The sequence below is a fragment of the Syngnathoides biaculeatus genome, chromosome 10 (genome assembly GCF_019802595.1).
Source record: "Syngnathoides biaculeatus isolate LvHL_M chromosome 10, ASM1980259v1, whole genome shotgun sequence".
Lineage (NCBI taxonomy): Eukaryota > Metazoa > Chordata > Actinopteri > Syngnathiformes > Syngnathidae > Syngnathoides > Syngnathoides biaculeatus.
In genome coordinates, this window is record NC_084649.1 from 15,751,531 (window position 1) to 15,776,119 (window position 24,589).

The window sequence follows — 24,589 nt, forward strand, 5'->3', positions numbered from 1 at the left end:
TGGCAATTTCCATTCACGCAAAACAAATTTTAATTTGCGCACACACACAAATCGGGATTCCTTCCTGAGCCAATGCAAAAAGAAATCAAATTAATTTTCAGGGGAAGGTCATTTCCACAAATATAGTAGGTGGCTTGTACAAAATTGTAAAATTTTCCAGCTGCTGAAATCAAAGTATACAAAACAGTAACACTGTTAAAAAGAAAACAGAATACTATGCTTCATTGCTGAAAATGGACTCCCTCAAGTAGTGATATATATTTTTTCCCCATTTGTGGGTCTGCCTCACATCCCTAATTTGTAGTCACAAATAAAGATCCACCATTACTCTCAGTGATTTGGTAAAAGGTACAACAACTATGGACACTTTTTCCACAAAGGACACAGCCCAAAAGTAATGTCTCCATGTGTTCCTTTACTAGTGGTATTCAACTACCCACTAAGGGGTGGGGGGCATAGCATTATACTGTACATGATAAAAAGATCAACTTGTAACCGAAGCACTTTGGTTAAAAGTTTAATTCACAAAAATACATTGACCAATATCATGAAAATGTACTAAAATGTACTTTAATAATCCATAAACGCTGGAACATTGTAGACAGAAAAACACAAGAAGCATTATTCGAGTTGGTTTAGTATAATATATTTCAGCTTCAAGAGACATAGAAATCATTCCTTATTCCCCGCCCCTTATTTCTTCTATAAAAGACCCATTTTTGTCTGAAGCATTATTATGCAAAAAGAAAAAAAAATGGCAGAATATATTATGGGAGCTATGAAATTCCCAGTGACTAAGTATAAAATCAAGTCACATCAGAGAGAAAGATCGGTAGAAGTCCATGACCAAGAAGAGGTGGGAAAGTGGAAAAAAAAAAAAAAAAAGACAAATTATAGACCTTGATCTATCATCACTGACATGACAGGCATGGAGAAAATGCTTATGGCCGTCCAAAAAAAACAACAAAAAAAAAAAAAATGATTCTCACTTTTCCACTTGGTTTCACACATCTACAATTATGAACTGATGCAACTTTTCATGCTCATTTTTGAAGTACATTTATAATCACACAGCTAAATTCATGTCTTTCAAATACGATATATTGAAAAAGATGGAAAAAAATACTGAATCCCATTTGTAATGTTTCATTTGTTATTTTTTGTGTGTTAAAAGTGTCAAAAAAAAAAAAGAAAGGGTTGGGTGGGGGGGTCAGGCAGGGGCTGTTGTTTTAGCCGTGTCTAGGCAGCTCATGGACATTAAGTTTGTATCTTTTAACAGATTTCCTGCGCTGTTGTCACCAGTTTGTAGCCTTTTGGTTTTTGATGCAAAAATGGACCAAATGTGTCCTTTCAGTAGACACACACGCACGCACGCACGCACACACCGGAAGAAGGTCCTCGAGGCCAGAGAGCAGAGTCGCCTCTCGCCGACTGTCTTTCTCTTTGATTTTTCTGTCCGCGTCATACATCGTTATCCTTGTCTCGTCTCGGATAGGAGCGGTGTGAGCGCTCGGCTGATTCACCGTTTGTTGTTGATGGAGTGGAAGTTTAGTGGCGGGATACAGGTGGTTGGGGTGGGGTGGGGTGGGGGCTGTTGGAATGCTGGCATGTTCCAATCAGGGCAACAGTTCTTCATTACAGCATTTCTGCAAAGCGACACAGTGGTTAAGTCCTTGCTTTCTTGGAAGATCGCGTTCTAAAAGCAAGACAGCTTCTCAGCGCCCCCGGGTGGCCACCAAATTACATCATTTGGTTTTAAAAACACAAGGGCAGATACGTGGAGTTTTATAACTTCAGCCAGTTGTACTTCCCAATAAGCACATTTCACTCTTAAAAAAAAATAAATAAATAATAGTGAAATGATCCCAAACTCAAATTGTTTTTTTTCCCCCCTCACTACTTTCCTGACTGCTGCAGTAACAACTAGTGATGGAAAAATTATCTTCTGAGATAGCAAATCCACATTGTGACATCCAGACTGCATTTTTTTTTTCCAATTTCTGACTTTTTACTTGATAAACACTAACATTCAAAATCTTTGCACTACACACATGCGGATGCCTAAATGACTGAATATACAGTTGAGGGAAGATCCAGAGCTACTTTTAATTAACAACTTTCACTGTCTGAAATGTGATTGTACAGCAATACACACAAACTGATGGGATGAGCAATAGATAAAAAAAAAAAAAAAAAAAAAGTCGAACTGGACACTGACTGTTTTAATGGTCAGATTGTCAGACCATGAACCTCCAAAGTCAAATCATGTAGTCGATTCAACTGTTCCAGTCTCCTGTCACTACCGCAAAACCTTTAACCGTACAGATCTTTTTTTGTGTGTGTAACACTTTAAAAGTAATCAGGGAAACTACATTTAGCTTGAAGTTAACAGTACAAGGAGGCGTTTGCTCACCAATATTCTGACCTAGTGTATTTTATAGGTTTGAAGTCCAAGTTCTGTTACTATTTTTTCCCCCAGAAACATTTGGTTGTTTCTTCGGGTTTTCATTTGTGGAGGATGCACTGTAGCGCTTTAGCAAACTTTTTCGGTGCTCCACAGAGCGTTACAGTGTGGCGATGGCAGCATACAAGTGGGTCGAATGTCCACTAAAGTGGACAAAACAAAAACACCTGATTGCCAGTCTGTCAATGTCAAGCACTAAACAAGAGTTGTAAAGTCAATCTGATGACTATCAGTTCAACCCCTTCTAAGGTCAGTTTCCCACATTTTCTTTACAACAATCGGTTAAGATTAAAAATTACTTTCTGCATTGCACTTCACTCCTACCCGATTGCTCATAATGCTTCATTATGACTAATTATTTGAATACACAACCGTCCCTCTACGCACAGTCCAAGCACCCACCGTATTGTATAAATATGGCCTCTGGGGTGAGGGTGCCAGTATGTACTCTGCAAGAGAGTGACGGCACAGTTTCGGATGTAATCCCGTTAGTGTTGGGTCAGCGGGCTGTCCAGCGTGTGAACTCTCACACACACACTCGCAGCGACTGGGTGAACAGAGCGGTTGGTTAGGGCCGCCATGATGTCTGAGCCGGGCACAATGGCGCTGTCTGTTGCACTAATCCATGGTTCGTGGCAAAGGTTGGGATGGAAAATTTTGCTCTCTATCCTGACCGAAACGTTAGTCATTTAAATATTGCACATATTGATTTCTCATTGATTGGATGAGCAACAAAATATATGTAAATACAAGAGAACCCAAAATCTTAGTTTCCTCAGAGTAATGAATGGGCTGTTTTCCACGAGTGAATGCGTTGGCCAGTTGGGCACTGACTCATTCAGTCATGCAGATGCCAAGAAAAAAAAAAAATGCAGATGAAACGTTCACACTTTTCAAGGCTGAGTCAGGGAATACAAGCCTGTCCGGACCCATTCACAATAAGAAATCATCTACTGTAATTGCAGAAGGCACAGTTTGTGTTCAAGTTATAGCTTAGAATAACATTTTTGACATTTCTGTTGTCAACTAAATGAACGTGAACCAGTATTCAACTACTTATCCCAAAAAAAAATATCTACTTTATTTCTCTGCCTTTTTACTTCCCGATTTGAAAACAGTTCGGTTTTTGATTTATAGAATCAGCTAATTTGGCTTTTTTTGATCAGATCACAATGTCAGCAAATCTATGAGAACACCATTTTCCGACAAAACAAAACAAACAATATTGACTTGACTTAATGAGGTTTTTTTTTATTTAATTTGAACAGCTACATCAGTTGCACATGATTAAAATGTGTTAAGGTTAACAGATGGTTTGATTGTTGATGAGGATAAGAGGGAAAAATGATCACTTTACTCATTTTAATCTTGTGCAACCAAAAATGAAGTACCTTTTCACTGTGCTCAATTATCAAAATGTAAAAGTTTTGTACATCTCACGCGGCTTTTTTTTCTACTTTTCCTTAATGAGTTGGATCAGTCCTTCTCCTTTTACCAGAATATCTTTTCATTCCCAGATGTGTACATTTTAAGTAGACATGCATGAGTGCAGGTCAGGAGTAAAGAGGCCACTAAATTGACCCCTCCGTGGATATTGCGCAATCGGCGTCACTGACCAATCAGAGGCCAGAGATCTGCATAGACCAAAGCCCGTTTTTGCTCCCGCCATTTTCTCTGACAACATTGAATGGTCCAGTATAAGTTTAGTTAGCGTTTTATCGCGTATTTGGGTTATTTAACAAAAAATATGGTTAAGAGGTGTAGTCACGGACTTTGTAATAGTGACGACAGGTATCCTGAAAGGCTAGTTGGTGGAGTTCGATTCGTACCCTTTCCAAAACCGAAGACCCAGTACGAAAAATGCCTTCGATGGATCAAACTTTGTGGAAGACCGCATCATCAACTTAATCCATCTAATATCAACCGGAACACATATGTTTGCACGTAGGTATGCCCTATATTTGATTTTCAATAGATGTCTCGTATAAATGAATTCGAAGTTCTTCGCTAGCATAACATTGCTACGTGTGAACAATTGCCACACTTATTCTTTGTTGAGCGATATTTAGCGATGATCGGACTGCACAAACGTATTGATTTCTTGCTGGCTCGCGGCCGAAGCTCAACCAGACTGTGTTTGCACGAAGATATGCCCTAAATTTGATTTTTAATCCACGTCTCGTATAAATGAATGAGACGTTCTGCTCTAGCATAACATTGCTACGTGTGAACGATTGTCACACTTATTCTTTGTTGAGCGATATTTAGCGCTGATCGGACTGCACAAACGTATTGATTTCTTGCTGGCTCGCGGCCGAAGCTTAACCAGACTGTTTGCACGAAGATATACCCTAAATTTGATTTTTAATACACGTCTCGTATAAATGAATGAGACGTTCTGCGCTAGCATAACATTGCTACGTGTGAATGATTGAATGAAATCAGAAACATGGCGTCTCTCTCAGTTAAGAATGTATTGTATTTAGAATCTATAATATATCGTTAATTTGAATTAAATCAGAAGCATGTAGTCTGTCTCAGTTCAGAATGTATTGTATTGGCCATTTTTACTGTTTGTCTTACGTCTGCGCACGTGGCGTGACGTCACTTCAGGAGGCGTGGTTAAGTGCCCTGTACGGAGGGGTCAATTGACTTGTCAGCTTCTACTTGTCAGTAAGTTGTACCCCTTGCTGCCTGGAGGTGGAGCCCTTTCTCTCCCAGAGGCTTTTTTTTTTTTTTTAATTTTCAAAGGAGGAAGTGAAACATATGTTGATACAATGTAATAGTGCAAAAAAAAAAAAAAAGCATGTCACTTTAAGTGATACACAATAAGTCACAAAAGTTACAATATCAATGCTATTATACAACACTTAACCTGACCACTGCTTGTGATTCACAAGCAGGTTGTTCTTCATGGCATGTGTGCTATTTAAATGGCAGTCTGAAAACTTACTTTTTAAGAGGTTACATACAAAGAGTTGGTTCTCTGGAGGACCTGCCCTCAGTCAAGTGTGAAATAATACAAAAATAAAATGAAAAAAAGGCGGCACTCTTTTGCACGCTGCACATTTCTAAAAATTTGTCTGTGTGCTGGAAGTTCATCATGTTGAGTCGTGACATCACAACATTAGCCAGACCAACTAACTCCTGCAAACTCTACTCATGTGCAGTTTGGATGCACACGGGTGAACATCTGCTCCAGATTGAGTCATAGTCTCCAGCAGTCTGTAATTTTGTCAGAAAAGTGTCTAAAAATAGTGTCAAACCTGCTAAACTGACAACACTGCCTAGCCACTTACTATATCTCAGTGGCCTTGTTCAGACCTTGGTCATAATGGTAACAAAAGCCAAACTCAGCACTTGCTTGAGACAAAACTACTCCTGTATACCGCTTGATTTGAACTAGCGTGACAAGTGGAAATGGAGTGCATAGTATGAAAATGTAAAAAACAGTATAGCATCCATCTCAACACATACCTGGCTCAGAGCTGCTGCAGGGGCTTTAGGATGTGAGGGTCTTTAAAGCAGCACGCAGTTGGATTTCTTTTTTGCCTTCTTCTTTTCCACTGGCGTTTTCCTATTTATCTGTCTGACCAGGTCATAGAAGATCTGAGAGAGAACAAATGCAACTAAGCAAAGTCAAAACAAATGCCACATTTCTGCAAATAAATTACCAGGTGAGTCATCCTCTTAAGACAAGTCCCTGTCAGGGAAAATTTGCTGTAACATGATATCTCTGACAAAAGGTTTCTATTAAGTCATCACCATTGGATTTAAAACAAAAAATAAATAAATAAAAAGTTTGTTGGTAACTCACATCGAGGACATTGATCTTTGACTTAGCAGAGGACTCTAAAAAGGCACAGTGGTTCCACTGTCTGGCCAGGTTCTGGCCCTGTTCCTTTCCCACCACGCGCTCATCCTCCAAGTCACACTTGTTGCCCACCAGGATCATCGGTACCTGAGGAAACAACACAAACGTCAGATTTTTTTTTTGTTTGTTTTTTTTTTTAAACACACCTGTTGGACAATATTGAGTGGAAGAAAAAAAAAAAAGTGATGAAAAACAGTAAACCACAAGGTGGAGACCACAATGCAATAATTATATACAGTGGATCACTGAAATGGAGGACCAGGTCGTTCACTTTTTATATTCTAGCCTAAGATATAAATAAAAGAATGAAAATAAGGTAGAATAAGGCAAAGCAGACATGAGGGAGAAGAACCTTAACCTTACATGACAAGCCAACAGCAACTCTTGGCTGCTGCTTAATTTTAGTCACTCATCTATGATCACTGGACACAAGAACCTTGATTGCTGGTGGAAAAATCAGTATGTGTGTGTTGGACATCTAAAAGGAGACCATACGCGATAAAAACACTAGTCAATTTTATTGTTAACGTAATTTTTTTAGCCCCCATCACATAACTAATTTTCAACCATTTTCAGAAAACTAGAAAAAATAAACAAGGGTACAGTTGCCTCCATTCTACCTTTGCTGATTACCATCAACTAGAAAACACTCTCCACAAGCAAAGATTTTATTATTTTTTTTTTTAATCAAGCTCGTTGCTATTTTTCCACTGATGTTGTAAGCACTAGATAATCACTTTTTCAGTTTCGTAATTATTACTTGAAATCATTAACTTGATCAGAAATTAAATAACATGAAATATGAACAAAAGTAATGTCAGCAGATATGGTTTTTTTTTTCTTAGTGTGTATCAAACTGGTAGCCTTTCACATTAGGAAGTAGCTCTCAGTTTCTAAAAGGTCAGTGATCCCCACATTACAGTACACTGGCAAAGCTTCTAGGGGACAGCCACAAGGACAATCCAAACAGATCAATTAGTCCCTCTGGGAAGTCAAACAAATCGTTGTGGTTACATAACTGATGATGTAATCTATATTAATAGTGCTACTTGTTTTGTTTTTCCTCCAAGTGAATGTATCCACTGAGAAGAAGCCCAAATGGTTAAAGAAATGCCCACCATTTTTATGTTCCAGTAACACAGGGCAGTGGGAGAAGAAAAGGAAGAATGTATATAGCGTGAGCGTGGTTGCAGCTCTGTCGTAGTGTAGGGATACGTCTCATCCTGCCTGCTGTTTCCTGAGCGGCTATCTGGAGCTGCTCGTCGGGCTCGGAGGAAACAGCGGCAGCCCCGCCCAGCCGGGATAGCATCGCTTTCCTTCCTGAGCGCTTCCAAACATCTCAGCTGCATTTCATGATAGGGGCCGTCCTGTGCCATACATGACAGTATTGGATTGTGTGCGCGCGATGGGACACCGGGGCTTCGTATTCATCTTCCATTGTTAAGCATGTAAGAAATCCTCAAGTGAGCACATCTTCCTAAAATGTGTGGAAAAACATTCCCAACAAGACATCTGCAGGAGAAATTTATTTGTGGTGGGCCAGCAACTACTAAATCACTACATGGGAATTCCTGCTTTTCTCTCCCTGCCTGGGAAATGTGGAAACACTGGATATCAGGAGGACATGTATGAGCATGCAGCCCTACTCTGCGGCCGCAGTATTCCATCAGAAAAATGTAAATCGGTGGGGGAGAAATACGGTGGGGGCTATGATCCTTGTCCCCCGTGGTCGCGGAATAGACGACAGGAAGCTGGGATGTTTGCATTAATCCCACAGAGGTTGTGGCTTCGTGTTTGATATCCAAACAAGCCGTTTGGGCACTGGTCTGCCCAACGACATTTCTCCCAAGGGGTCCTGGGAGAGCCGAGGAATGCGTTGCTAACAGAAATGTTGAGCCAAGCTGTGATAAAAAGGATTGGGGAGGGGGGGGGGAGCGAGTGACAGAGAGAGAGAAATGGAAGGAATGAAAAATGTTCAGTGTCAGCACGAGGAAGCATTAGCCCACTGGAAGTGTCCACGCTTGCGCAGACATCTCTAACATGCTGCAGACAGGTCGTAGCCCGCACACTGTGGCATTCTTTGGAGATTGGATTGCAGTTCAAATGAACACAGCCAGCACTTTCAAACAAACAGGAACAGTGAGCCAAAAGAACCGGGGTCGGGGCATTACTGCAGTCCCAGACCCGCTGGCAGAAACTGACATGGTCCTGAAAAGTCACAAGCGCCCATCTTGCATAAGAGCCATAAGGAAGTTCGGAGAGTGAATGTACCACAGAATATGCCCTCACTTTAGATCATGATGAAATTTGGCCCTGCTGTGCTCAAAGTGGACTCATTAAAAGTCTGGTAATTGAGCACTGTAGGAATCCACTGGGCTTCTGGAGCAGGACAATATGCTGCAAACAACACGCCTCAATACAACCGTATAGTACTGCACTTTGCAAAGAAGCCCATTGAAGACTTGTAATTGAGCTTAGCGATATTAAGGGTGTCTGTGCATTTTGCCAGCTCGGCGAAATGGCGCGTGGAAAACAAAAACAGCTGGACCGCCGACCGGGGAATGTCTGCTCTAAGCTTGGCAAGGCCGTAAAGGCATTCGACAAATTTGACCTTGGATGAAAAGGAAAAGTTCACCAGCATCGTTGGCTGTACGTTCCTGTGTGCAGCAGAGATAAACAGTGCCATCCTTGAAAAGAGGCTTCAACCACGCGTCAACAGTGGACTGACACCAGCGCGAACAAAGTGGCCACAAATAAAACCACAGCACAAACACAGTGAAACTCCATTTATGACGAATGCTATGTTCCAGACCCACCTGCTAAGTGGAAAACTGCAACAGACCATAAGAAACGCATTTTTATTTTTACCTTTCCTACATGTTTTAGACTCATTTAAACATTTTTTTAAAAATCCATTGCAGTTGAACACAAAAATTGCAAGCAAAAGATGTATACAAAATATTGTACAGATGAGTGTCAGATACATTTATGCGCCTTAAAGCCGGCCTTAATTAATTAAAGCCTTAATTTCTTGTGTTTTTACGCTTTTCCTGAAAACATTCAATAACAACCTGGGCAATTTTGTAACAAGTCTCACAATATGCTCCCGGGGCTCAAGTCCTGCGATATCGTGACTGACCGCAGTTCTCTGGGTTTTCGGGACACGTTTGCTCAGGTCGTCAGTAAGAGTCAACTGTTCCCTCACCTTGAATGGCGCGAAGCGAGCTAGACTTCGCTCTGTAACCACAGCGGCTCTCATAAAACACACCACAACCTCACAGCGGAGTGTGGCTTTAATGAACTCTGTTTCTCTTGCAGATCAGTGCCGTGCGTTCCAATCATTCACATGGAGTGCCAGACCACAATGAGGCCACAAGGCCCCCTAGCCATAGAGAGTGGGAGGGAAAAATAATGGGGAAAACATAGAAACAGGCACTGAATAAGAGTTGGACTTTTTGGGGGTGGGTGGTGGGGACTTTTATGCCACAAAATGCAGCTATGTGAAGGGAGAAAAAGGGAAAACAAAATGAGGGGTAACGTTTGTTCCAGACCCTCAAAAAAGGACATCCTTGATTGCATGACGTGATCCCTGCAGCACCAGAACACCAGCAATGCAATGGTGCTTCACTCTAAAAGGGCCTCACAACCCACATGTACCAAAAAGTAGAGACGTGTGGAAAACAATAGCTCCCAGACAAGACTGTCTTTTATTTAGGATAAACTCAACCTGACAGATTTTTCACCTTCAGTGGTACTGTCAGGTGTGAAGTATAGGTACATAACAGCAGACTCAATTAATTCATTAGCAACAAGACAGTTGCAGTCAAAGGAATAGCCTGCATTCACTGTGTTCTGTGTAAAATGCATATGTTGATCTTTCGTTATGCCTGTGATGGAGCAAATTAAAAGACCTGTGTGAAAGAGGGAAGAGTTTTTGCAGCTGATGAGATGATTATTTGATTTTTTTTTTTTTTTTTTTTAAATGTCATAAGAGCTGAGGCAAAGACTCATTGTATTGGCAATAGCCCACCTTTGCTGGATTCTGTATAAAAGGCAGAGGTGGCCAAATACTAAATGAGCTTTGACTGGGGTCCGATACGCCAATTTAGTGTGTGAGAGTTTAGGACTTTTTGCAGCTTTAAAAAAATAAATAAATAAAAAAATTCAATCATGCAAAAAAATTTATTACGAAAGGTAAAGACAGCTACAGTCATGGTAATATCCTGCCTTCACTGGGTTGTCTGTGAAAGGCATAGGTAGATAGATCTTTTAGAGCTCTGCTGTGGCAATTTGTTGGATTACCGTGTATAAAGATCAACTTTTTGCAGACGCTAACTTTAACCTTATGCTGACAATATGGCGCAAAAGTAGAGGCCCTATCCTGCCTCCACAGGGTTCTGTATCAAAGGCAAAGGTGAATAAGTGGCAGCTCGTCTGTTGTGGCTCTGATGCAGCAATTTACCAGCCTGTGGGAAAGAGGCTAGACGTTTAGCAACTAATAAGATGCTAATGTAATTCTGACGCAGATAATTAATTGCAAGAGCTGCGGGAAAGACATTCATTGTTTTTACTGAGATCAAATCCATCGACTACAAGGGGGAATGACCACAAACGAAGCAGTTCCAACCCTTAGACATGTACCACACAATGATATGCATAGTGTACAAATTGCACTGTGCGCCCTCTCATTGTTTGCAACACACAAGTGGGTTTGGGACACCACGGCCTCCATTGTGTTGAGCTAATACGAATTTGTAATTGCCCTGCATAAGATGCCGTTCTTAGGCGTTGAATGGTCTCCATAGAAACTGAACAATGTAGGCGGCTGAGAACAGAAGCACGGGGGGACTATAATCTATCAGCTGTGTGCTCTGTGAGTCTTTAAAGCATGAATAAAAATAAAAAAAGAACATGCCATGAAGAGGTGACAGAAACACGTACGCACACAGACACACACACACGCTTACATCTTCGGTGTCCTTGACTCGTAGAATCTGTTCCCTCAGGTCCTGGAGGTCGTTAAAGGTGGACTGCGCTGTGATGGAGTAGACCAGGGCAAATCCTTGGCCGTTCTTCATGTACAAGTCCCTCATTGCCGTGAACTGTTCCTGAAACCATGAGGAAAAACAAGGCATGAGTCTCATCATATGACGTGTCGTCACAAGATGTCACTGGGTTTGAGATGAGCTCTATCTTGAGAAGATGTTTTGACAGGTTTTTACATGCAGCGTGGACATATTATTAGCACTACAGAGACACTCAACTCCTATTTAATGTTGCTACATCCAAAAGGTCTAAAAACACAGGATTTCAGGCATATTGTACTAACAGTCCAGTGGCATGGATTAAGAAAGAGGTGGACGGCTAGAAAACGTCCATCTGCAAGACAACATTTACGCAAACTGGTGCTTTGTTGATAAATGCCAACCAGTTAATACACCAAAAGCTAAGGATGGTTGGAATTAAAAGGAGAGAGGACAGAGCTATGATCATTTCTCATCTGGGATCCAGATCGCAAAGTATTACTTAAGGCATCTTTAGAACTGTAGAGTGGATTCCTCAGAGCACCATAGAAGAATTGTTTTAACCTATTCGCAAGCAAGCTCAATGCATGGATGGCTTTAACCAGTATTTTGGAAAACAGTGTATGAAGTCATGTAGACATCTCACATTATGTAAAATCGATTTTTAATGGCTGACACAAAGTTCGGTCTTTTTGCAGTGCCTGATATTTTGTCAAGTGTGAAAAATTTAGACAATGAAATTATTTTTTTTGTATCTGCCCATTTCAAAAATGTGAGAGCAAATCATTCTCCACTTCCACCTCACTCTAATGTAACAATCCCTGCGATAATGCCACAGAAAAACTGACTTACATGTACACCAACTTACAACTTCACGTAGTTTTTTTTTTTTTTTTTTTTTTGTGCCGTGGGCCAAAATTTATGGAAAAGTGAGCTCCGGATATACAGCTGCCTGCAGAAAAACCAACATCAACATCGCCACAACATTGTTCTCCTTAAGTGCTTTTCATTAAAATGACTGTCCTCCTGATCTTATTTTACGGAGACATCCTAGATGGTTTCAAAAACCCTCCACAAGCCAGACAACATACATCACCGTAATGTCTTCCACTTTGTCAGTGGTGCTCCATTTAAGATGCACCACTGAACTGTACTCCCTAGTTAATTTGCCTCTCTTCATTCACTGGTTTATGTTTATCTGCAAACCTTTCATTGACAAGACCCCAACCTATCCTTGCTCCTTGACCTCTATGCATACCACCACCCATGCTCTCCATTCCAGCAGTTTTACTAAGCTATTTATCCCCAAAGCACACAATACTTTTAGTCAATCATCTTTTCAAATTTCTCCCCCAAACAAGTGGAACACTGCAACTTTTTTCGGCACAAAATCACATTTCATCAACAAGAAGTTGATCCGTAGTAATTACTATTAACGTTTTAAGTTTCAAACTTGCGTCACGTTATACGGATACATTCGACCACATTGCTCATATTAAAACTAAAATAAAAAACTAAAATTTAAAACTCAGAAATGATCATTTCCAATTTCAACTGATAGAACATGATATAAAACGACTTAAAAAAATTTTCATAAAAAATTATTGATCTGACAAACTTTATCTGAATAAAAGGTAAAGGCACTGGCCTGTCAAGGAATAAACACGAACGTCTAGACTCGCAATGTTTTGAAAATGCTGAAAGTTTAGTTCAATATAAATCGCCGTTAGTGGCAACAACCTAACGATACATTGGAACAAACATTCCTGTCGGCAAACATGAGGTATTGTTGGGGGGGGGGGGCACGCACCACAGGACTGCCGTGACTAGGAGGCCGGCTTGCTAGAACGCACCTTTATGTGCATGCGCTCGACTTATTGCCCACACCTGAATCAAGCGACATGGTGGATTTTTTTTTTTTTTTTTTTTTTTTTTTTTTTTTTTTTTTTTTTACACACACACACACCATCGATCCAATGAGCACCTCTGGTGTAACTGAATTTCCTTTGACATGGCTCATGATGTCAACTCGCATTCCGTTAAGCAGCTCTAAACGTGCGCTTTCGTACCTGCTCCGTACGGCTAACTTGCATTTCCTCTTTCCGGGTGAATACCGATTGTTTTGGAGTAGGCTTGTTTAGTTAACAACGTTTATGAAATAAACACGTAAATTAATGTCAAGACCACACAAAATAAGCGACGTCTTGAGCGAATACGAGGGGAGGGGCGTTACTGTTACTAGTGTTAGTGCCTCAACATGGCTAAGCTTGTGAAAGCAAAACGACGAACCCAGACGCATGTTCGTTCAATGTTGTCAACTAATATCCGGATTAATTTAAGGCAATTTTTCCTCAATTTTCTGGAGCAATTTTCATGAAAATTAAAAAAATCTGAAATTCCAGGAAAATCCAGAGGACTTTGATCACTGAAAAAGTTAGAGGGAAACCATACATGATCACTGCACCCGTTTTCAGCCTGCTACTATAAAGTGTTCAATAATTCCTGATGTTATTTCAACAAAAGCACGTCATAGACACCCACAGACAGTTTGAAATTGTGTCAAATAGCATGTATAATATCTTTCATGAAAAGACTTAGATGCTATTCCAGCTCATCTCTTCAACAACAAACCAAGCGGTGACTTTTTGACCATGGATTTACTTACTGTGCCGGCTGTGTCGAGAATTTCAAGCATACATTGCTGCCCGTCTACCTCCACTTGCTGCAAGGAAAAAGAACAGATGGTTTATCAAACATGCATAACAGGCATCAATTGCAGTTACATTGCCATCCGCATTTGATAAGAGGTCAAACGTTTCAGGAACAAGAACGCTCAGACTCGGGGAAAATACACCAGGCAGAGGCTGAAGGACGCAGAATGTGACGACACATTGGAGAGTCAAACAACATGGCGTGAGGTAACAAAGTTGCCCCCTTTCGGAACCCTCACCTTTCTGTATGAGTCTTCTATTGTCGGGTCATATTTTTCCACAAAGATTCCCTGCACAAACTGAACTGTCTGTAAAATAGAAGACAATGCGTGATCAATCACGGTGCATTTAAAGACTTTTTTACGTCATCTGCCAAAGATGGGATTTTCCAGCCAATATTCGACATTGGCTGTAATATCAGGGCCGCAGCAGAGTCAGGAGAGTGACTGTGTAGACGACAATGCCATAAAGATACGACAAGGATGTCGAGTTTCACAGTCCACACTTTCCCTGACCCAATATGTTGAAAATATTTGAAACCCTCTCAAAAGTATAAAGTTAAAGATTAATTGCTCTTTACTGCTGCATTTCAATTATCTTTTGTTGGCTCTGTAGATATTATTAAGCGGCCAATATATGCATGAATACTGTTACCATGACAATTTATCTCACTCAATGGATGCATAAAACAAGTTACCAAAAATCAAAAGCGGTTTGATGCCAGATGCTCTACTATGGCGCTGACGAAGGAAACAAACTCCACAAGGTAGGTTAAAAACCATGTTTCCACCAGGCAGAACATTTTTTTCCACCTGGTGCTTATGTTCCACATTCACATTACAAAAAAAAATAATCTGCACCCTTCCATGTTCAGCCCAATTACTGTAGTTGTTTAGCGAAAGGCTCGGGTTGCAATGGTCACTTATATAAAAAAAAAACAACAGTAAGAGAACTAAATACAATTATATGTATTACCAGTGCCGAGATCCTCCAAACTCAGTGTATGAATTGTTTTCGAGATACAAATAGAACACGCCCATGACAGAATTCTGGGGCCGCAGCTAAGCATGTGTAACGCATAAATCCGAGCATGTGATGGACATAATAATCTTGCAATGCAACAAATTGCTAATGAATTTCATTGCCAAAATATTTATCATTTTTTATCAACTCGATGTTGCACACCTAGTGGTATCGTTTAGATATTTCACGGCAAGGTATGAGGGTACTTTACCAATATATAGTATGAACCTACTGAAGTGACTAAAAAGTCTTTAAAGCCCTATTAAATGTCTTCTAAATTTGACACCCCAAGGAAGAGTCTCGTAAATACAGTTGAAAAAAAATCTTTAATTATATTAAATGAGGCCTTTAAAATTCCTGTTTAAATTAAAACAAACAAATAAATGAAAATGCTACTGTCAGCATACTGACGCTATGTGCCTGATTGTCTACTAAATGTGTGAAACGCTACACCGCTGAAAAATGGAAAGTACTTCCTTAACCCAACATATCCCATCCCATGTTTGAGCCCCAAAAGTATATCTGCTTAAACCCTCCAGTGGCTGGTCTACATGCCACCGGGTCAATGCCAGACTTAAGTCATGACGAGAGGTCCTATCAACCAGCTTGCTCTCAATATAACTAACTGGCAGTTGCAACAAATAACCACTGATCTGAATGAAGGTGATCAAGCGCCATGCCTGACACAGACATGAGTCAAAGGAAAACTGAAATTTTGAAAGGAGTTTAATGCGCCATCTTCACTGTACTACATAGTTCTCAGTCTGCGTGTTTTCAGCAATTACCTTCAAATCTACTTATAAAGAATAGCTAAATTAACTTCAGAGGGTTTTACAAAGTAAAACTGTACTGCGCAAGTGTAATAGATGGTTTGAGAGGTGGAGTGAGTGAAGGTATTTAGGAGGGAAAACTTACCAGAGCGGACTTGCCCACACCTCCAGAGCCTAACACCACTAGCTTGTATTCACGCATGGCGGGATCACTTCAGCAGACAGCCAAAGTCTGGAGAAGGCACAAAAGCACGAGAAATGAGTATCTCAATAAAGGTAAACAATCCAAATAGGAATTTCCCAGTTTTTCCATTCCAGAAAGGAAGTATTCTAGTCATTCCTGGAGGTTATGGCCAAAAGGCACAGTACAACAATGGAGGGAACACCCATAAGCGGAGCTCCTTCAGGGAGGAGAAGGTGAAGATGTGACCTCTGTATAACACAAGCCAGCTGTGCTGTGCTGGAGATTCACAGATCTAGCTTCTATTTCTCACAATGACACAACCGGCTTGCTTTCATGCACCATGGCGCACCCTAGAGAATTTTTTTTTTTTGCTCAATTACCTCTTTAAAAAGGTACTGTGAAATATCAGCGTGTTGCCTTTTCTAGCAAATGATAAAAAGCAGCTGCCAGTAGGGGAAGTACAGGTCAGAAGGAGGAAGAAATTGTGCAATCTCTAGAATATGGCTTTGAGGGCTTCCAATCCCTGGTGTGCATTATGGCACCAAGTCAGCTGGGTTAGCCAAGTGGGTCACTGCAGAGAGAGCGTCACATTGAGGTTGACATAGAATTGGGCGAAGTCAGAGTTTCTTTTGAGTACCATACATAAAATTGACAATTTTATAGCCCCACCAAAATGCAGCTTGTCAGAATAAAGAAAGTTGCACGATATTGTAAGATTCGTTCTGTTAAGAGTGAAAATTCAGATTTGATGATGGGCTTTTCCACATCCAGTAGATGCCCAATTCGAGGTGCCATTCTGAAGTTAACAGTTCTAGCTGCCACACAATGCAAAAGGCCATAGGCAGGCTAACAAAATAAGATGTTGCAGTATGAAAATTGGCTAAAATGTTAACACTCAGTATGTGTGTAAGCCCTTTTAGCCGGCTTTTTGTTATCTTTTTCCCCACATTGCTGCCATGTGTAATGTAACACTGGTACCAATATGGAACAAGAGGTTGAAGTGGACATTAATGTACCAGCTTCTGTATCATTTCTATATTCCTGTTTCTCTAGTATCAGAGGATGCATGTTAGTGTGTCAAGAAAATGCAGTTTAAAACCCACCACTCACTGACTGCCCTCTGTTGAAAACTTTTGCTGACACATTGATGTCAAAAAAACATTTAAATTATAACAATAACAGACACTTGCTGTCACTTCCTATCACCTGTGCAGGAAACGTTTCACTTTCAATTATTATTTTACCTTTATCGTACATTTGCATGTTCTCCCTGAGCTTAAATGGATTTCCCAAAACATGCATATGGGGCTCATTCAAGATGGAATTGAGCAGGTGTTAATCTAAGTGTGACTGGTTCCTCGTCTATGTGTCCTGTGATTGACTGGTGATCTCAGTCCAGGGTGCTGACCGCCTCTCAGCCAAAGTCAGTTTCAATAGGTTCCAATTCACGCACACTAACGAGGACAAGCACTACAGAGGATGGAAGTGTCCAAATCATCATTACTGCTATCTTGCGTACATCCCACTAAAGCCGAAAGATGACATCTGTGTTCAAAATCACAAGGCGACTAATATATTTTGGGGCACAATGAAAACAGTACGTCCGTTTGATAGTCAACCATTTTGTAAAGCATCAAAAGTAACCAGGGACCAGATGAACCCCTTCTACACGGCACACTTGATTCAAACAAAGCGGTGCACGAAAGACTGCAGACTTCAATGGCAAGCAGTGGCCATACGGTCGGATGAAGGCTCCGGTGTGAATTATTCATAATTGTTAATCCGCTATAGTGCAGAAAGTCGTCTTTGCATGATGCCTGCCCACACACAGACACACACACAGTTACACGAGTGTCTCGCATTCAAAGTACAGCACATTAATAGTGGCATGCCAAGTGTTGCATAAAGCGTCTCCACTGTGTTTATGTTGTCAAGGTGGCAAAGCCACACCAAGACACAAATACCAGTCGCCAACACAAATGGCAGATGAGCGCGAACGACTACTTTAGGTACAAGGCATGCACGATAATACTGTGTATCTAAAGATGTGAAATATTTTTCCATTAACAGACAAAGGAACAAATTTTGGCATTGACCATCAAGGTTATCTTTAATCTGGCTCACTGACCATCAAGGTCATCTTTTAACTAGCTCACTGTCCAATAGGTAAGGAACCGATGTCTTGAGACTTACTACTGCCCAGGGCCCTTTGTGTTGAAATCAATTGCTGCTTGCGAGGACACCCTCAATCCACTAATAATCTGAATACGGGAAGCAGTTCAGTTCTGCTTAAAAAGGCCTGGTAAATGAATTCCGTTACAACTGCACAAATTTAAAGCTTAGGACTTGCTTCTATTACAGAGATACCACAAATTTGGCAAATCTGAGAAGTGACACGTAAAATCCAGCATTTATTCAGGTTTGCCTTTCAGAGGACCAAGTGAAGGTGCGATAATCCCACAACAGTGTGGACTTTCACAGGACAACATCCCAGAATCATTTTAGATTACTTACAATGTAGGATAAAATAGTTGCACAAAAGGGTGGTAGACACAAGTGCCAAGTGTTAAACTACATGCCCTTGAAACACTGAGCTACAGGGGGTCCGAGAATAAGAACAAGAAGGCAAATTCTGTTTCCACCACAAACATTATCACTTTTAAATTTCAGTTCCTTGTCAATTAGGTTCATACAAGCGAGTCAGAAAACGGGCATGGTAGTGAGTATAAGGGGCCACTCATATGTACAAATACAATTTATTTAGGATTAAGGCTGGATTTCCAATGCATGATTCAAGTGACTATTCGTATGTTTTACTCTCAAGTGACACAATTAGGAAATGTGTAATTAGAGGCATGCGCAGACATTTTCAGGAGTGGGTGCTCTGTTAATGGGTACTCATTAGCAGAATTATTAAAAAAAAAAAAAAATTAGTAGATATTTAATATTTATTTTTGTTCAGACAATACCGTCAGTGATGAAACCATAAGAGAGGACGTGAAGACACATTGGATGTTGAACGTCCGAAACAGCCATTTTTAAACTGCAGTGTAAATTCAGATGAAGACATTTTTCAGGATACATTTTCAGTACTGACACACAACATTTTAGTTTCCTACAAAGCAAAGTCATTAAAGGCCATTTAAGGACATCTGCCTTCAACCAAACCTCACCCAGTCTCCACTTCCTCTTAACAACGCTGTCATTCCTAGCAAAACAAACGCTCGGCACTGACATCACTCACCCTCCAGGGCCAAAGGTATGTGACCATGTACGGCTGCGAGCGGCATGTGTAACAGAGAGCTATGCTGTACGTGACAGTACATTCAGGATTTCCTGGCGTGGGCTAATCTGACATAAGCGAAGCTGTCACAGCTGCTGACTCAGCAGGGCGGGATTATGATTGACAGCAGGCCATTCTCGAGAAGGGCGTACTTCCGCTCAAGCAAGTGGCACAGGAGAGTGACATTTTATTGGCACGTGACATTTACACATCCACTTGAGGTTTTAGGCTGTAGAAATTGTCGTTCTGGCCAAACATTAGGAAGATGCGCCACATGACAAATGCATACACAGCAGCAGCGACGAATACGAGGCTAATTACACAAAGCCGGATCGAGTCAAGACTAAAAGTAATAATGTTTAGCAGCAAAAACACTATAATTTTCATGCAATCATAGTGGGAAAGGGCCTATGCAATCACGGTTGAGATTATGTTGCCTTTGAAGAAAGAGGGGAAAATTGCTCAATTTCATTTTCCTAAAGGTCCTAAAAACTACTTTTAAGTGATGTAGTCTACCCCACCAGGATATAGGAGACAGAGTCATTAGAATCTTCATGTGCAGAACAAGGTTTTAACTTGAACATTTGGAATGATTCTAACAGAATTTGAAAACATAAATTTACTTTACTTTATTAATATTTGAAATAAAAGGTTTGAAGACATTTGACCAACTTCCCAATGAGGTACACCATCAAAACTCCAAAAGAAAAATTACTTTCGCACGGCAGCAATTGGTGAAAGTCGCCTGAGTGCATGACTCACTTCACTTAAAAGCAGAACTAAATTCCTAAACAGGAAACATTTGTATGAAAATATATTAATTGAACATCAAACAAATTACTCCACTTGAAACCTCAAAACTGCATAAGCCCTGTGACCATCAAAAACTGAGGTCATTTCAGCTTTTCATACAAAAAAATATTCTGGGTACACGAAAAGATCTGCAATTGACCAGTCCAGGGTGTCACCCACTTCTCTGATCTAAACACAGCTTAGATGGGCCCCAACTCGTCCACAACTCTAAAGACAACAAGCACTTGAGAAAAACAACAGCTGGGCATCACGGTTATAGACCTGACATAATAAAACCTTTTCGGTGGTTATTTAGGTAAATAGCTCACATTAAATGGTAAAGAATATGCAGCATTTTTTTTTTTTTTTTAACAATGCAAGACGACAATGTTCAAACAATTTATATTGGGCAGAAGAGCCAAAGTTCAGAAGTTAAACAGTCTACTTAGATGAACCCAACTGACAAACAGACCTCAGTTCTGACAAGGTGCTAACCCTACATGTGGGTTTTTCTTTTACTTTGGCTTTTAGACAAGGAAATGTTAAGTACTCCTGAAATTATTGAATTCTGAAAAATAAGAAAAAAGTAAAACCTTTCCAATTATCAGTTTTCCACAAAGATTAACATCGCTGCAGTTGCACGCACCACGCCGTGCAGAAATAAATTGGCACGATGGTGCCGTGCGAAGGGAAAAGAGTAGTTAAAAAGATGGGACAAAAACAAAAGGTTTGGGGAGAATTTCACAAAAAAAAAAAGTGCAACGTGTCTACTGCAAGAGAGAACTAACATACAACAACAGCACATCCACAATCACCGACACAAAGTATCGATGTTAGGTACTCTGATGTAGTCTAGCGGGTTAGAACGTGTTGTCATGCACAAAAAGTTGTCAAGGGCAGAGATAAACCATAACCAGATAAATAGTAATAAGCACATATATTCAGTGACAACTGATAGCAAGGCACTCAACAAAACAAACTGTCTAATAGCCAGTTACCAGTCAGTCAAACGCCCACGTCACTCGCCAGGCCAGGCTCCTTTTAATACACAATCAAATACACAGATACAAAATCAAAACCAGAGATAGAAGATAGGATCACCAAGTGGACAACAATAATACCTCATAAGAACATCCTCCGAGCTTTGCCAGGTGTTTCCAAGGGTTACCTGAGCCTTGTGAAAAGGTAATGTCCTCCCAAAAAATGACTTGCTTTGGAAAATAGTTCTTTTCATCCGAGACGTTTGTCTTTATTTGCAGCCTTTTCCTTGTTGCAGAGTCGGGGAGCTCCTTCATTGGCCATAATCTGTTGCACGTCACAATTTGGGGCGTCATGACTCAGGGATATGTCAGCTTCCCCACGCATGAAGAGCTTTGGTCAGAAATATTGACCATGTTCATGATTTGAGATTGTCAGACCCTAACATTGGGACAAATCCATTCTTACCACACCTTCGACTGAAAGACAATCGTATAGCACAGTAAGACATGAGATTGTCATTTGACATCTCCAGCCAGGAAGCTTGATTGTCTGTGTGTCTACACTAGGGCCTAAATCTGCATGAACACATTTTTCTTTGACCTCATTTTTTATTTTTGTGTGACACCTATACCAAAAGGAGCAGCATTAAACAAAGGCTGTTTTTGCACCGGACAACAACATCAGCAGACTAAACCCAACCATCCTGTCAACGGTGCCTTGACCTGTAACCACATCCTCTTTCCAGAGAAGCAAGAAGGCTTCACGCTGCCAGTCTAAAATAACCTCTTCCACTCTCTGTTCCTGAACCAAACAGCAGACTGACTGAAGTTTGTATATGTGGGGAGGGAAGTGGTTGTTTTAAGACAGCATCTCATCGTGTTAACCATGTTACGCCCCACGGGATGAGAAGATAAGTGTAGAATCTGTAATTGCACTAGTTGTTGAAGAAGTATAAGTGTGTTTGTTTAAGATTTACTCTATTTCCAATCATTATAATGAGGAAAAATTACATTCGTTTAGCAAACATTTTGGTTCTGGCATTCATCAGAAACATGAAATAGTCTATAACAATACCTGTATTCCAGTGTCACAGGGAAAATACAGAAATGCCATTTATATATGGGTCTAATTTAGCCTGTGGCCATACAACACATTCAACAATTCAATGAATACAAATACAATTAATCCGTTGCACTGCAGCATAAAACATGGACAACAAATTTGGTAATGCATTTTGCTAAAAATAAATAAATAAAAATCAGCTCTCTAAAAGATTAAAGAAAGCTCTTGACCTCTTTTGAAAAACTGTTTACTCGCTACCAAACTGTTGCTGCTTGTTAAATCTACACAAGTCAATTTTTGTTTGCAACTCAAGATAAAATATTTTTAAAAGAAAATGGGTGGGCAACAGCTCGTATTACAATACTTTGAATACCTTTGCATTAGGTAAGGGACTTTCCTTAAAAACCTAATAAGTGTAAAGATCCACTCACTGATTCCATCTGACTATTACTTTTGGGACATGCAGTTGTCGTGTTCAAGCACAGTTGTTTTAATAAGGTCTTCTAAAACTGAAAAGCACTTCGCGGGAAGTCAGCATGTGTAGTTATATACATGATTTTCATGTTTAAAAAAGTTGTATGAGCATCGCATTTCCTTTGTTCTTAACGCCTAAAAAAACGAGTCGAAACCACAGTTTTACCCCATTCAATTTCGTTAAATCGGCTCATTTCCATACAGTATGTGCTAAATATTTATTAATCCACGTCGTGTTTAAATCCCATTGCAACCAGGAGCGGTGTGGACTCGAATCAAGCCAATTTTGAACACTTCTCCCACTAACATCAATTCCACTCCTCCTGTCCCACGCGTAAAAAAAAAAAAGACCTTTCACATCGGAGGTAGCATTAATCTATAATCCGGTCCAATGAGATAAACATGCCAGTGGGACACCGGTAAATCCCGTTACGAAGCTCGTTAGCAATAATGAGGCTAACTAGCTAGCTTTAACGGGCCGCTAGCGGCGGCTAGTTAGCGTGCTAGGCTGCTAGCTCAGCCAGCACACACCTCGCCCCAAAAAAAAAGCCTCAAAACACGCAACAACCACTCGCCGGGCCACTCAAATGTCAACCCAGTTTTGACGGTCTCCGCTTGGAACCGAACCGAGGTGAGGCTTATGAGCTCAGGGGTCAGTGGGAACGAGCGGGGCTCGCGTTACCTACCCTTCCGCCTGGCCTTGACTAAAATGGGAGTGTTTCGGGAGCTACTCGCCGGAGCTTTAATGTCAATTTGTCCAAGCAACAGAGGCCGCGAGCCGCGAACAGCACACTCCCCGAAGGTTCCGTCGCGGAGTTCGAGAAGGAGAAACCCCCGCACGATGATCAGCTCTTTTCGGCTGCGTTCTTATTTTTTTATTTTTTTTGGTGTCAAGTAAAGTTTACGCTCACCGTTTGTCGCTTCGCTGTCTGTCTCCGCTGTGGGCGCTCCGCAAAGTGTCAGCTCGCCTGCGCGCGCAGCCTACACGTCACTCGCAGCCGGGAGCGAGCGACGCACTCTCGGTGGCGCTTTTTCAAAAGAGCGACGCATGAGCCGCCTTGGAATCCGCTCGTCTGTCTTCGGAGGACCGTCGCATGCACCATTTTAACCCTACACGTGCCGAACGTGTTCATAAAGGACAGATGAGATCAAGTGCTCTATATGAATAAAGACCGAACATAAATAATAATAATAATTATTAGTAGTAGTAGTATTATAAAACAAAACACAATTCAGTCAACAATCTTAACTCTTTTTTTAACCTTAAACTCACAATGAATATTTTTCACACACGCTTTACATTGGTACAGGCGCCGTGGGATCGATTCCCGCTCAGTGATAGAGTCAATATGTGCCCTGCGACTGACTGGCGACCAGTTCTGGGTTTAGTCCGCCTTTTCGGCCAAAGTTAGCTGGGATAGGCTCCAGCACTACTGGAACACTTGTGGGGATGAGCGGGTGGGGAAATGGATGACTTTAAACCTATCTGAAATGTCAAATTTATATACCACTCAATGTCAATGTCAAATACCACTCTTTTATCTGAAAAGATATTGAATTGTTCCTCTAGAGTGGTTGTATCTCATAATTTCATTATTTCTATAGTGTTTTTATTCATTATATTTTGTAATTTATTGTGTGTGTGTTTCTTTCGACTTGTCCCTCAAATAAACTCGATGCTATTGTTGTTAATTGTTTTATGTTATAACTATATATATGTTTAGCTATATATATATATATGTTTAGTTATAAATATAAATATGTTTAGTTATTCTTTATACTGATTCAGAAGTTTTCAAAATTTTCCATCCCGTAGTTTTCCGGTGTCGAGTATTCTCTTTCTAGTGTCATTTATAGGCATAGTGTTTGTTTTTTTATGTACATTTTTATTTTTCTCATTTAATTCATATCTAATAATACAATATTTTTATTCGTTTTTAGAGGTAT

The 24,589-nt window shown here is 40.5% G+C and overlaps 1 protein-coding gene across 3 annotated transcripts; it reads right to left on the reverse strand.

Moving 5' to 3' along the window:
* Positions 1–395: 395 nt before the first annotated feature.
* Positions 396–23,727, reverse strand: LOC133507432 (ras-related protein Rap-1A-like). Of its 3 annotated transcripts, none has more exons than XM_061832434.1 (8): positions 23,554–23,727; positions 16,012–16,098; positions 14,313–14,381; positions 14,028–14,084; positions 11,306–11,446; positions 6,282–6,425; positions 5,942–6,073; positions 396–1,646 (listed from the first exon to the last, which is right to left on the reverse strand). In XM_061832434.1, exons 2-7 carry the CDS (start codon positions 16,066–16,068, stop codon positions 5,984–5,986), a joined length of 558 nt encoding a protein of 185 aa, XP_061688418.1. In that variant the 5' UTR covers positions 16,069–16,098; positions 23,554–23,727; the 3' UTR covers positions 396–1,646; positions 5,942–5,983. The 3 variants fall into 3 exon arrangements, with proteins under 3 accessions (XP_061688418.1, XP_061688419.1, XP_061688420.1); XM_061832435.1 differs by lacking the exon at positions 23,554–23,727 and adding an exon at positions 23,329–23,524; XM_061832436.1 differs by lacking the exon at positions 23,554–23,727 and adding an exon at positions 21,247–21,355.
* Positions 23,728–24,589: the final 862 nt, after the last annotated feature.